Here is a 14230-nt window from a genome sequence, read left to right on the forward strand (position 1 = left end):
AGAGGCCTGGGTGGAGAGGTGGGTGGGGGCCCTCCCCAGGGGCTGGCACCAACGTCACCATGAGTAAGCACTGTGTTAAGGCATTTGGGCTGCGTCTCACGGCCCTGCCACCCTCTTTTCCTCTTCTGGCTCACCACACTTCAGAGCCGCCCTGACACGCTGGTGCCTCCCTGCCGCTCCTGCTCCAAGTGAGCTGCCGGGGGAGGAGAGCAGGGGCAGGGATCTGCCCGGGGGCGCCCCATGTTTGGTAGTGGATCTGACTCCCTCTCCAGCCTCTGAGTTGCCCCCACCCCCCTACCCCCAGTAGCTTCCTGCCTCCACTCAGGATTCAGAGCTGCCCTGGACCCACGCTTGGGTCCCTGGGAGAGCTGGGAGGGCAGAGGGTGGCACACAGGACCTCGCTTGGCCCAGAGCCTGGCACATAGTGGGTGCTCAGCAAGTCCATCCCCAGCCACATGCAGCTACGACCCTGCTGGGGTTCTAGCAGTCCACGCGAGTACACGGGAAGCTTGGGCCTCCTCCCCAGCCGGAGCTCTCAAACCCCTGGGGAGCGGGGGTGATGAAAGTCAGGGAACCTGTCCCTCAGGTTTATCCCGAGGCCCCAACAACCTGATGGAAAGTAGCCACAGAGGGCCAAGGCCCTGCCCTGGGGGGCTTGCAGGTGCCCGCCCCTCCCCCTCCTTCCCTGGCTCCCTGCTGCTCCCACCTCAGGGCCTTTGCGCCTGCTGCCCCCTCGGTCTGCAACACTTCCTCCACCCCCTCCATCCACCTCCAGAACTCTGTCCTCATCCCAAACGGGAACTCTTCCCCAAGGAGCACTTTCTCCGTCTCCCCCAGCCCCCCGCCCTGCCAACCTACTTCCTGTCTCTGTGAACTTGACTCCTTTAGGGACCTCAGATGACAGGACCACCCAGTATTTGTCTTTTTGTGCATCTGGTTTGTTTCACTGAGTGTAGCGTCTTCAGGGCTCATCCGTGTTGCCGCCTGTGGCAGCATCTCCTCCCTTTTTCAGGCTGAGTGATGTTCCACGCTTAGCACCTGCCGCATGGTGTTCACCCATCACCCGTCAGTGTGCGCTCAGGCTGTCCCTTCCTTCCACTATTGTGAACTGTGCTGCTGTGGACATGGGTGGACATGTATCTGTCTGAGTCTCTGCTTTTGGTGTTTGGGGTGTGACCCCAGGAGGCTCGTAGCCTTTGGACTCCTTATCCATTTTTCTGTGCCCGGTCAGCTCTGCTTGCTAGAAGGCAAGCCGGGACAAGAGCAGCTTCTGTGGCATTCTGTCTCGAGTGTGTTTGGCTCGTTGCTGGGCCCCCAATGCCTGGAAGGTGCTGGCTGGATGCATGCTTTTGGTGGGGGTGGGATGGGGCAGGGAGGGGGTCAGGGCAGGGGCAGTGGAGGGAAGTCCCTGTTAGAACACAGCAGGGAGACCTGGGTCCTGCCAGCCCCTAGCAGCTGCATGAGCTCACTTCTAGTCCCCTTGTTCACCCCCATTCTCATTCCTGTGCCCACCACCCTCAGCCTGCTGGTTATTTCCACCACCTGAGCCATCCACACCCCTTTGATAAAGTCTGGTTTTGGCGTGAAAAGAAAGGGAGGTGACAGTTGACTGGTTGGGGAACTCATCCATCCCAGAAAGGAAATTGGATGGCGGCACCGCCATCCGCCTCCTGGCCCCTGCTCTGGCACACTCGCGTCCCCGCTGGTGCCTGCTGGCCCCGCCGCGGGCAGCAGAGCCAGTGGTCCGCTCCGCAGGCAGGACAGCCCGCAGCTGGCCTCTCCCGGCTCTCATTCTACAGGCAGCGCTCGACGGATCGATGCAAGCCAAACGATGACCAGTTGTGGCCAGCAGCCCTTGAACGTGCTCGCCGTCCTCTCCTTGCTGATTTCTGCAGGTAGGACCCCCAGGATGCTCGGTGGGAGGTGGGAGGTGGGGGCGGGGGATGGGCAGGGACAGGTGGTTCCTTCCCGGGGTCACTGCTAGCCCAGCCAGAGTTATGGGTGCTGACGGGAGTCACCCTCGTGAGGAGCTAACGTTCGATGAGGCCCCATGTGTGCCTGTCTCGGGGAGCTCTGCAGGAAGATTCTCGAGGATGCTATGGGAGTATCACAGGCTGCCATAAACCCTAGGAGAAGCCCTTATGTGCAGTGAGTTCTCTCCTCGGCCTGGCAAGTCAAAGTCAGGCAATGTTGTAGTTGCTTCATTGAGCAGAGGAGGAAACTGAGGCTTGGAGAGGGAACTGGCCAGCCTGAGATGGCACAGCTGGTATAGGGGCTGGATTCCAATCCAGGCAGCATCATGCCAGGTCCCCGGCTCCCAGCACCTGCCAGTCTCCGAGGCCTGCCCCTCCCCAATCCCAGCAGGAGGGCTCTCATGCACCCCTTCACCAAGAGGAACATAAACCGCGTCCTTCATTTGCTTCAGGGTGAAGCTGGCCGCCTGAAGAAGGGGCACCCGCCTCTGCCGTCGGGGCTGGCCCTGCTCTCAGCAAGGCGCCTGCTGGCTCTGTGTCTCTCCCTTTGTCTGCGTGCCTCTCTATTTCTTGGTGTCTCCCTCTGTCCTGCCCCTCCCTCTGCCCTGTCCCTCTCCCCCTCTTGCCCTTGTCTCTGTCTCTCTTTCTCAGGCAGGCATGCATGTAACCCCTCCTTGCCTCTTGCTGTGACAGGGTTGTGGGTGCCAGCCTGCAGCTTCAGGTCCCTTGCCCCTTTGCTGGCCGTTGTGGCTCAGAAGGAGGCCATGAAGGGCCCCTGGTATGGCAGAGCCCAAGCCAGGCCAGGGCCAGGGGTCTGGGAGTGGCCACCGTGCACAGAACTCTGTCCCTTCGGCGGCTTTCCTGAGTATTAGCTCTTTTTGTCCCTGGAGGAGAGGGACTCCTCACTCGTTTACAGATGAGGAAGCTGAGGCTCAGGCCAGGAAAGAGACCAGTCCCAGGCCACACAGTCAGAGAACGCAGTCACCTGGCTGTTAATTGATGGCCCTGCAGACCCTGAACTTTGCAAATAGGGGGCATCATGGTCCCTGAGAGAGTGGCTGTCCCCTTGGTGTTCCCTCTCTGCTTGGGCCCCTTTTCCTGGTGACTCAGGATGCACTGGCCTCCTAACCACTGTCCCTCTGCCGTGGTTCCCTCTGTTGCTTACCCCCTCCCTGCCTTAAGCGGGCCCTATGTGCTGTTCATGGGTGCTCGTTGGGGCCCCCAGCCCCTGGGAAACCGCTGGCCTCCCATCACCAGGGGCAAGGAGGCGCAGAGAGGCCCTGATGGCTCAGGTGGTCCTGCACGTTCCAGGGGTCAGACCAGCGTCCCAGCTCAGGGCCCAGGGCACCTCCGGCTCCCTCACACTCTTCCTCAGGAGGCAGCAGTGGCCTCTGGTCTCTGTCAGGTGGTCAAAGCAGGTGGCGCCAGCCCTCCAGGGTGGCCAGGGTGAGCCTCCAGGGACTTGTCCGCATCCCCTCCCCACCTCCATGGCGGCACTTTCAGCTCCTCCAAAGCCCGGCTCAAAGGCCCCTTCCCAGCTCTCCCCCTTCCCTCCCCGGGTCCTGCAGCCACAGCCTCTCAGCCCAGCCTCAGGGCCCCAGCTGGTCTTCCTGACTCCCCACCAACAGTTGCTGACACACTCAGCCCCTGTGAGCTGAGTGTGAGCCGACCCCCCACCCCCACCACCACCGAAGATGGAGCTTTTTAATTACCTAACCCAGAACAGTGGCTAGGATTCCCTTCTTGCCTCTGCCCCTCGCCTCCAGCCTCTGGTAGGTTGTTTCTCCAGGCCAGTGGGTCCCAAACCAAGTCTTTGCATCCCCTGCAGATCTTGCTAAGACTCAGATTGTGCCCCCCACCCTGCTCCCACTCCAGAGTTTCTGTCTCAGAATGTGGGGCCTGAAGCGCTGCATCTGTGATGAGTCCCTGGGGGATGAGGACGCGGCAGGTCGGGGACCGCACCTCGAGACCGGTGTGCTCAGCCTCAGTTTTCTCCTCTGTACCCGGGAATGCATGAGATCAAGTGAGATGGTGAATTCACCAAAGTCTGCCTTAGTGACCTCTGTGTCCTTAAGACGGTCTTCTTTTTTTCCCAAGGCTGAGAAGGGGTCCTGGAGAGCTCCCCTGACTCCTGAAAGGCTGGGACCCTTCTCTTGCAGTGGTCCTGCCATCCCCACAGAGGAGGGTGCAGTACTTTGAGGAAGGGGCCCAGGATTTCATGAGGCCACCCAAGCCAGCCTCGACACCCCGGTACATGAGACCCGCCCACCCACTGGCCAGCACCACCCAGCTGGGATCCCCTCGCCAGCCCCGGGCGCTGGGAGCTGTGTGGGCTGGAGTCTAATAACCTCTCAGCAGAGACAGAGCTTTCAACTAACTGAGGCGCTTCTGCAGAACCGAAGCCTTTGTGGTTGGAGAAATGTATTCAGCCTACGAAGCCCCTTTTGAGGGATACAAATTAGATACAGCAGTCCCTTTTATGAAGATACTAATTAAGCTGGAGACAGCGGGCTCCAGGTTTTTTTCCATTGTTATATTTGTTCAGGCTTTCACTCCTGTTTATCACCATCGGCATGACTAGTAAATACTGTCCTGGGCTTAGACGGTGTCACCAGTGGCTGAACACCGATCTCTGGCCTTGAGTCAGGGGAATGAGGGTCCGAGGCCAGGGAAGCTTTGTCACCGATTGTTGATGGTCTTTTGTGTGTCGGAAGATGAAGAGGTAGAAATTGTGTTTAAATTCAATGGTCTAGGGGACTGAGTTATTTATGATAAAAGCTGGGGCCACTGAGGCAGCCCCTTGGGGGCTTCTCGTTCTAGGGTGTCAGTTTAGTTGAAACTAAGACCCAAGGGGATGCTGCTTTCTCCACAAGCAGGACCTGGTTCTCACACCCCTGTCACTCACCACCCAGGCCAGCCTGGACTTGTTGGCGAGCCCACAACCAAGTCTGCCCAGTGATGGAGGAGTGGAGAGGGTCCTGGACCTTGGATCCAGGCAGGCCTGGATTGGATTCCCCCTCCACCACCTCTAACCGGCTCAGACAGGTCACTGTAGGCCTCTGAGCCTTAGTTTCTCCCTCTGTAAAGTGGGATCCCAGACCTGCCTCTTAAGATGGCCAAGTGGATTAAATCCGATAGAACCGCTGAAGCACACAGTATGTGCTCAGTTTGTGTTGTTCCCTAATTGGGTGCCTGCAGTATGCAAAACCCTGTGAAAGGATGTCCTTGAGGCTAAGATCAGCCAAGCCTGCAAGGAGCTCCCGGGGGGCTCAGTATAAGCAGGATGGTAGCCGGGGCGGGGGGGTGGGGGGCGGCTAGGAGTTGTCAGGAGTAGCCTTCCTGGAAGAGGGGAGGCTCACACTGGGCCACAGAGGCCTCCTGGCAAGGGAAGAGGCAGCAAGACTCTAAAATAGGCCAACCAGGCTCTTCCCGCAATCCTCACGGACTGACGGGTGTCTTGGGCCAGCTGGGCCTGGGGAGGGAACCCCACCAAGCCCGGTGACTCTGTTTTCCAGTCTTCTCCGCGCATTTCCGGGTCTGTGAGCCGTACACAGACCACAAAGGCCGCTACCACTTCGGCTTCCACTGCCCCCGGCTCTCGGACAACAAAACCTTCATCCTCTGCTGCCACCATAACAACACAGTTTTCAAATACTGCTGCAACGAGACAGAGTTCCAGGCGGTGATGCAGGCAAACCTCACGGCCGGCTCCGAGGGCTACACGCACAAGTGAGTACCACGCTGGGCCCCCGTCAAGCCAGGGTGCAGCCAGAACACCCCAACCTCCCAGCCAGCTGTGGAGTAATCAGTGTGAGGATGGGTGGGCCTGGAAGGAGCTTGTGAAAGTCTTCAGGTGACAGGTTTTCTGGGCTGCTCTGTCCTCTGGACTTTAGCCTTCTCATCTGAGAAATGGGTGCACGACATGGTAGCTACCTCTCAGGGCTGCTGGGAAAGTGAAACGAGGTCAAGAATGTGGAAGACTTTCAGTGCTTGGACCTGGAGCCCATGGGACCCAAGTTCCTTTCTCATTCATTATTTGTTCAACAAATATTGGTTGACATTCCTGACTCAGAAATTATTCCCATGCAGCCCCTTTCCCTAAGGTGATTAGAACACATGAGCCCAGGGCCCTGGTAGACAGGATCTGAATGTAGAGAGAGAGGAGGAGTTTGCTGGTAGAAAAGCAGTGAGAATAAGCTAAGTAAAGGCACATGGTATCAAAACAGTATCCACTTATTCATCTGATTATGAATGAGCATATTTCACATTTTTAAAAGCCATTGTGAGCTAGCTGTTTATGTCCTCTGCCTTTACCTACTTGACTTTTGACCTTTTTCCTATTTAATCATAGGAACTCTTTATATATGAAGGAAATGGGATGCATTTCAAATACTTTCTCAGTGTGTCTTTGAGTTTGTGCTGCTTTTTCCTTCATGCTTAGTTTTTAATTATTACACAATCAAATTGTACCCATATTTTTGTCTGTTATGTCTGGTGGGGTTGATATCATCCTGAGGAAGGCTTTTCCTACTCTGAGATCATAAGAAGATCCCCTCATGTTTTACTTTTTGTATGTTTATTTTCTCGCCTTCAGATCCTTGATCTGTCAGGAATTCATTTGGACGTAAGATTTCTTTTTTTAATTTGCAGGCAAGTAGTTCATGTGGATGTTTATTAGGAATCTAGCTTTACTTTTTTCCTAAATGGGTAGAGAGTTCTTCCAATAGGAATGATTGAATTGTCCGTCTTTTCCTCACTGATGTGAAATGCCAGCTTACTGTATACTATCATATACTAAATGTGAGTGTCTGGGTAGATTGTGGGGGCTTTCATTGGTCTGTTTATGTCTGCTAGTACCTCATTGTGTTAACTACTGTTGCTTTTGATATGTTTTAATGTCTTCTTAGTCTATTCCCCCAGATTTTTTTGTCATATAAACTTTATAATTAGCTTTTCTAGTCTCTCTGCCAAAAAAAAAAATCTAGGTAGTATTTTTTATGGAAATTGTGTTGAATTTGTAGATTAATTCAAGGAGAATGGATTTTTCATGACGTTGAATATTCCTTTCCAAGAATACAGGGTGCCTTTCCTTTTGTTCAGCTTTTCTTTCATAGTGTTTTAGAGTTTTCTTCACATAGAGATTGTACATATCTTTTCATTTATTCATATTTATTTCTTTTCATGCTGCTGTTTTATAATGAAGTGTTTGTGTTTTTTTTTTTCTACTGATAGCTCAGCTGGTAAAGAATCTGCCTGCAATGCAAGAGAACTGAGTTCAATCCCCCTGGAGAAGGGAACAGCTACCCACTCCAGTATTCTGTCCTAGAGAATTTCAGGGACTGTATAGTCCATGGGGTTGCAAATAGTCAGACACAACTGAGCAACTTTCACTTTCACTTTCTTCCACTAAACCTTCTAACCAACTGTTGTTTAAATGCTAAAACCTAATGATTTCTAAATATAAATTTTTTTAAACTCAGCCACCTTACTGAAATTCCTTATATTTGTAATACTTTTTCAGTTGACTCTCTTACATGTCCAATTATGCTGTTTGCAAATAATGATGATTTCATCTCCTTCTTTCCAATTTTTGTGCCTCATTTCTTTTTCTTGTCCAATCATGTTGGCTAGTACCTCTAAGACCATCTTTAAAATTGTCCGGCAGTCTGATATCCCTCCTGACTTTAATGGGGATGCTTCAGATATTTTCCCAGTAAGCCTGAGGATGGCTCCTAAGGTAGATATATTTTTTTTCGTGGTAAGAAAAAAAATCTACTTGGAAGGAGTGGGTTTGTTGAGTGACTAGTTGGGGGATCAGTGTCCCCGCTGGGAGTAATGGTGCTGGGAAAGGTCTGAGCCTCAGTCTCTGCCTGATGTTGGGCGTGGATGTTTTCTCACCACACCATGCTCTCTCGGGGGAAGCTGCCTCCTCCCTCTGATCAGGCAGGAGATGCAAACTGCTTGACTACCATCTAAATCTCTCCTCCTCCCACCAAGGCCAGCTCCCCAGCCTTCCTTCCTCAGATGCATGGGTGCTTCCCTTGAATATCTTGCCATCTGCTCAGACCTTAGAATAATTCTGTGTGAAGTAGTTCAGCAAGCCTCTTCTGTCACGAGGGCTGGAATCAAGCCTGGAACTTGACCCAAGCCTTTTTATAAGACCAAAGACTAATTTCCTAAGCCAGGAGGGTGGTGCCAGGACTGAGGTTAGGACCCCAAAGTGTTGTAGTTGATGGCTGAAAGCCAGACAGAAGACAGAGGCTTGGCAAGGTGGCCAGACTTCTCCAAGGCCCTGGTGACTGGCGTCTGGGATCCTCGTTTTGAACACACAGGTTTCTGTGGTCTGCATGTTCACACAGGATGCACGTGGAATTCTCCACCGTCTCAGCACGATGGGTCCTGGCTGTGGATAATAAAGTATCAAACCACAAAACAAAGCCCTTCCCTGGGGAGGCATGGCCACATTGAGGAAGTTTAGCTTGGTTTTTATTCTGGAATCTCAGCAAGTATTTTTGGAACAGGCAGCATGGGGCCGGTTCTGTGTCAACCTTCTGAAGTCACCTGGGAGCCCACCCTTAGTCCCCTTGACATGCAGGAAGGCGAGGCGTGGAGAGGCTGGATAACTTGCCTGACTGAGGCAGCCAGTGGGGGTGGAGCCTAGAGCTGACCTGGATCTAGAGTTGCTTTAATAAATGCGAGACTTCTGTCGATGGCAAGCCCCAGAGCAGGGACCCCCGCCACGACCCCATGGACACATGGGCCTCATCCTCCTTTCGGGGGTCGCTCTGTGCATTGTGAGACACTGGCCACCACTCACTAGAGGTGGGGAGCAGCCCCTCCCTGCTGATGGGCTGTGACCCCCAACCGTGTCTCCTGACTTTGCCAAGCACAGGATGTGGGACTTTCCTGGTTGAGGGCACCGCTCTGGGGGAATGCCTCCTTGTCACTCTCCACTGAGCTTCTTGTCACCTCTCTTCCCACAGACATGGAGAGAAACCCAGAAGAGCTGGGCTGCACTCCTCAGCTGGGCTGTTCAGCTCTCTTGGGCCTCATGAGGGAGGCGTGGTGCTTGGTCTCCCGCATCCAAAAGTGTAGAAGAAAGTGAGAGTCACACAGTACAGAGGAAGGAACGTTTCTGGGTAGCCTGGTATGAAATGCTGGAGGAAGAGTGCAGAGAGGCAGCAGGGGCTGGCATGGTGGGCTGGGGACAGAGGAGGTGGTGCTTGGGCTTCCTCTTGAGGGTGGCACAGGGCCCTGAGGGCTTCAAGTTGGGTTTGTACTCATGGATGGTGCAGGGACAAGGACCTAGGGCATTGCAGAAACTATGATGTTGACTTGGGCAAGATGGGGGCCCCACGGAGGGGAGGGGCCGGCGTCACCCAGTAGACAGCCAATCAGAGCTCAGATAAGAGGCCCTGGAGGGCCTCCTGCTTAGCTGTTGGAGTTGAGGGACCTTGGGGAGAAGGCCTGAGCCCAGGGAGCTGGACCAGTCAGAGCTTGTGTCAGAGAGGGGACAAATGGAAGACGGGCTGGTGGGAGTGGGAGGATAGGTCAGTAGTGAACGGGGTGGGACAGGCCTGCCTGGCCAAGAGGTCCTGAGTGCTCCAGGTGTGTGAGGGGAGCCAGGTAAAGTCCGCCTTTAGGACCGTCCTGCCCTTTGGGGCTCTGATCCCTCTGGGCAGGACAGCTGTGTTGTCTCGTTAGTCCTCACTACTCTGAGAGCAAGGGAAAAGAGACTGGGCCCAGGCTGGTCAGGTCACCTATTGCAGCCACCGTTGAGGCCGAGGGATGCCAGGGCCCTTGTTCCACTAGCGGGCTCTGCCACCCCTGGGTGCGTCTAGAAAGCCAGGGCTTGTCTGGTGCTGGGGAGCGTGCCAGATCTCAGCCCAGAGGCCAGATGAAGGTTAATACCCATCTAGATGGACCAGAGCAACTGTGACCCCCATTAGGGCTTTATGAAGATGCAAGAGCCACCTAACACTCGCCCGTCCTGCCCAGTGAATCAGCCAGGAGGCGGGGCTGGTGGCAGGCAAAAGGAGAGTGCTTCTGATGACTTATTTACTTGTGTTTTTCTGGAGGAACAGAACGGTCTGTTTTGGTTCTGGCTGCTTGGCAGAAAGGCAGGCAGAGCGAGGGAAGCAACCTCGCCAAGCCCACTACCTTGGGGAGATGCCACTTCTAGCCACTCGGGCAGCGGCCCTGGTGTTCAGGAGTGTGTGCACACCCTCCCATGCCAGGTTCCGGGCAGGACGCTAGCAGCAGTGACCACCCAGGGCCCTGAACAAGCAACAGCAGCACCTGTTCAGGGCGTGGGGGGCGGGGATGGGGCCTGTGCGGTGGGCGATCAGTGCTCTCTGAGGGCAGAGGTAGCCCGTCTGGCAGTGGGTCACGGACTGGAGTCCTTGTGCGGTGCATGGGTGTTCCTTCACAAGGCAAATGGGCTGCTAGAGGTGGGAGCCTGGGGCAGGAATTCTCCGAAGACAGCAGAGTCCTCAAGGCCTCACCATGGGAAGTGACGGGTTGTCAGCTTTCCCTTGGCTACAGTGAAACCTCTTTCCTCCAAAAGCTTTCCTTTCCCCAAATCCAGAGGTGCTCCAGCCACACAGACACAATGGTCTCAGGAACATACCTCCTCCATCCTCGCCCAGGACTGCCCATGGGTGGTGATGGGACCACCACCTGGCCTCAGCAGGCTGACATACCTGCTCCTGTCCGGGAAGGTCTTCAGCGAGATTTCTCCATCAGAGAAGGCTTGGTTTATTGCTTGAGAAGCACCAAAAGAATTTGAATCAGTAAATATCCCAAAAGATACTGAAAAATTGGTATCTATGGTTTTGGCTGGCTTCTTATCTTGCTTCATAAAACAGCCTCTGTTTTATCTTCTGACCTTTATAACACTCACCCACACACACACACACACCCACACACCCACACACCCACACACATGCTCAACAAAGTCCCCTGCATCTGGATGAAATTAATTTCCAGATCGCATTTTTAAATTAAATTTTATAAAAACCAGAATGCTCACAGCCAGCCAACCGTGGAGAGGCTGGGGAGCTGCCTGGGGACGGTGTCCATGACCTAGGTTTCTGTGCTGGCTGCCACCTCCAGGGTGGCCTCCCTTGCAGGTAAGAAGGAGTCAGCAAAGGTGACCTCCTTCCAGTGCCGCTTTCCTTCTTCTGAACTGGAGGGGGGCCGTGAGACCACGCTGTCACCCCAACACCCCAGGCCAGTTAGACTGAGCTGGCTGCGGAGGCCTGTAGCCCAGCAGAGCCTGCGCTTGCCATGGCGGTGACACTCTGAGATGCAGGATGCTCTTGCTGGGGAGGCTGGACCCTGTCCTCAGTTCCCGGTAGAGGGTGAGCCAGGACACGTGGGCCAAGCAGATGCGGGGAATTCCTCCCTGGACATCTGTCTTAGACTCAACCTTGGGATTTCCCCCTAGTTCCACACACTCTGAGGTCACATAGCCCTGTGTCTAAATCCCAGCACGGCCCCTCCGCAGCTGTGCAGCCTTTGGCGATGACTTTGCCTCTCTGGGTCTCATTTCCTCATCTGTAAATTAGGGAGACCAACTCCTAACTCACAGTATTGTTGCAAAGATTCAGAAACATAGGGCATGGTGATTGCTAGTATTACTATTAACTACTAGAGAGTATGGGAATGGCAACCCACTCCAGTATTCTTGCCTGGAGAATCCCATGGACAGAGAAGCCTGGTGGGCTACAGTCCACGGGGTCGCAAAGAGTCAGACACGACTGAGCGACTTTACTGACTAGAGAATATGGGCTTCCTGGGTGGCGCTGGTAGTAAAGAACCCGCCTTAGCCCGTGTAGGAAATGCCGGAGACAGGCTTGAGCCCTGGATGGGGAAGATCCCCTGGAGGAGAGAATGGCAACCTGGAGAGTGCCATGGAGAGGGGTGCCTGGCAGGCTACAGTCAACAGGGCTCAAAGAGCCGGATACGAGTAAAGCGACTTGGCGCACATGCACGCACTGGAGAGTGTGGCTGCTGCTGCCGCCGCCGCTGAGTCGCTTCAGTCGTGTCCGACCCTGTGCAACCCCAGAGACGGCAGCCCACCAGGCTGCCCTGTCTCTGGGATTCTCCAGGCAAGAACACTGGAGTGGGTTGCCATTTCCTTCTCCAGTGCAAAAAGTGAAAAGTGAAAGGGAAGTCGCTCTTCCCAATCCAGGGCTCGAAGCCTGTCTCCGGCATCTCCTAAGGCGGATTCTTTACTACCAGCGCCACCCAGGAAGCCCATATTCTCTAGTTAGTAAAGTCGCTCAGTCGTGTCTGACTCCTAGCGACCCCATGGACTGCAGCCTTCCAGGCTCCTCCGTCCATGGGATTTTCCAGGCAAGAGTACTGGAGTGGGGTGCTGTTGCCTCCTCCAGAGAATATGTATAGAGAAGGTAAAATCTAGTGAAGAGGTTATGAATATCAAGGCTGCCATTGTCACCAGATTGCTGTGAGTGCTCAATATGTGTTAGCTTAAGGAATGTCTGAAGCGGCCCCAGGCTGAGTGCTGGGCACACAAAGATAAGTTAGACCCTGACTTAGCCTCAAGGATATCTGATCTTGAGATGCAAATAGTCCTACAAGACAGCAAAGACAGCAGAGTGTGTTCTGGGAAACCCAGTGGTTTTGGGGGCCCAAGGAGAGGGATTGGACTTAATACAGGACATCAAGGAAGGCTTCCTGAAGGAGGTGACAGCTACAGGAAGACAGGGAGCTGGGGCCAGCTGCATGCACAGGAGGTAGGGGGCAAGTTCCAGGCAGAGAAGCAGCATGGATACAAGCCTGAAGGGAGCTGTCTGCCCAGAGAATGTGAGTGGCACCTGCCTTACTTACGCAGTGTGGTACAATGGTTAGGGATGTGTGTTCTGGAACTGGACTGCGGGGCTTAAATCCTGGCTCTGCCGCTTTGCAGCTGTGAGATCTCAGACACTCTTGTAATTCCTCTGAGCCTTGGTTTGCATCTCTGGGCTGAGGATGACGGCAGCAGGGCTCCTCCCTTGTACACCGTGAGGGTCGGATGGGCTAGGATGTGTCAAGGGATGGGAGCGATACCCACCAGCCACTGCTTTGGTTGCGGTTGTTGTTTCTTAGCCCTGGTGGTTTAGGCCTAGCCGTGGTCCCTCTTCCAGCCCCTGCAGGCATCGTGGACTCCCTCTCTGCAGCCTAGCATCTGCCCGCAGCTGGCCCTGCCTCTCCCTCCCTCCGCCCCTCCCCCAGCCCCCGCAGCTGCTGCCATGGGAACCACCCAGGAGAAGCCTGGCGCTTCAAGCAACCCTGTGGGGGCTCCAGGGGAAGGTGGAGAGGGGTGCTGGGGAAAACAGGGGCGCCGGGGGCTGGAGTCAGCTCCTCCTCCCGTGTCCGCACGGGCTCCTGTCTCAGCATGCCGGACCACACTGCCAGCCTCTGCTCCATGGCAGGAATTCACATCCACATGTCTCCAGGTGGAGCTAGCTTCCCCTTGAAATCAGGCAGCTGGGGGATGTGGTGGGGAAGACTGCTGGTTAGTCATTCACACCTTAGCAAGAACAAGCCCCTGGGACAGCTGCCTCAGGGAAGTGGTGGCTGGAGGTGGGGCTGCAGGAGGGATCCAAGGGGCTGTGATGCAGAGTTGTGGGGTTACTCATTCCTCAAGCAGCCCGGAAGCCCCAGGCACTTGCCAGTGCCTGCTGCATGTGAGGTGCTCAGGATACCCAGAGCCTCCCGTCGAGGAGCCCCCCGCCCCACCTTTGGGGAAGGAAGGCCTTCCAGGCAGAGGGCTCGCATGCATGTGTGTGTGTGTGTGTGTGTGTGTGTGTGTGTGAGTGAAAGTCAGCACCCTCCGCCTGGGGTCCAGCCCGGGGAGGGAGCTGGAGGACTCAGAGGGGAGCAGCTCCCATCTCACTGCAGAGGCCGAGGCTGAGCACGGGTGAACCAAGCGGGAAAGATCCAGAGTCTAGAAGCCGAGACTGGGAGGAGCTCTACTCCATCTCCTCCAAAACCAGAAACACACCAGTGTCCTCCCAGGCCACACAGCAAAGCCAGGCCGAGAAGAGGCCAGAGCCGGGCCTCCAGGCTCCAGGCTTCAGACAGCATCTAGGGGGCCCTGCTGTGGGGACCCAGGACACCCAGGGAGCCTGTCTGCCAGGAGCCGGGGCGGGTCTCTCCCCGTGGAATGTGGGGCAACGGGGCTGGATGCCGGCTCTGCCTCCTGGGAGCACCTCCTCTCCGCCACCGCCTGTGCACGCCCACCTGCACAG

The 14230-nt window shown here is 55.2% G+C and overlaps 1 protein-coding gene across 1 annotated transcript in view; it reads left to right on the forward strand.

Annotated features, from left to right (window-relative positions):
- Positions 1-1802: 1802 nt before the first annotated feature.
- SHISAL1 (shisa like 1) overlaps positions 1803-14230 on the forward strand; it is a 51585-nt gene continuing 39157 nt past the window's right edge. The window contains exons 1-2 of the mRNA XM_040234570.1: positions 1803-1895; positions 5489-5702. Coding sequence (XP_040090504.1) covers positions 1832-1895; positions 5489-5702 — 278 coding nt within the window. The 5' untranslated portion in view covers positions 1803-1831. The remainder of the gene's footprint in view (positions 1896-5488; positions 5703-14230) is intronic.

Source organism: Oryx dammah, unplaced genomic scaffold, assembly GCF_014754425.2.
Source record: "Oryx dammah isolate SB20612 unplaced genomic scaffold, SCBI_Odam_1.1 HiC_scaffold_29, whole genome shotgun sequence".
NCBI lineage: Eukaryota > Metazoa > Chordata > Mammalia > Artiodactyla > Bovidae > Oryx > Oryx dammah.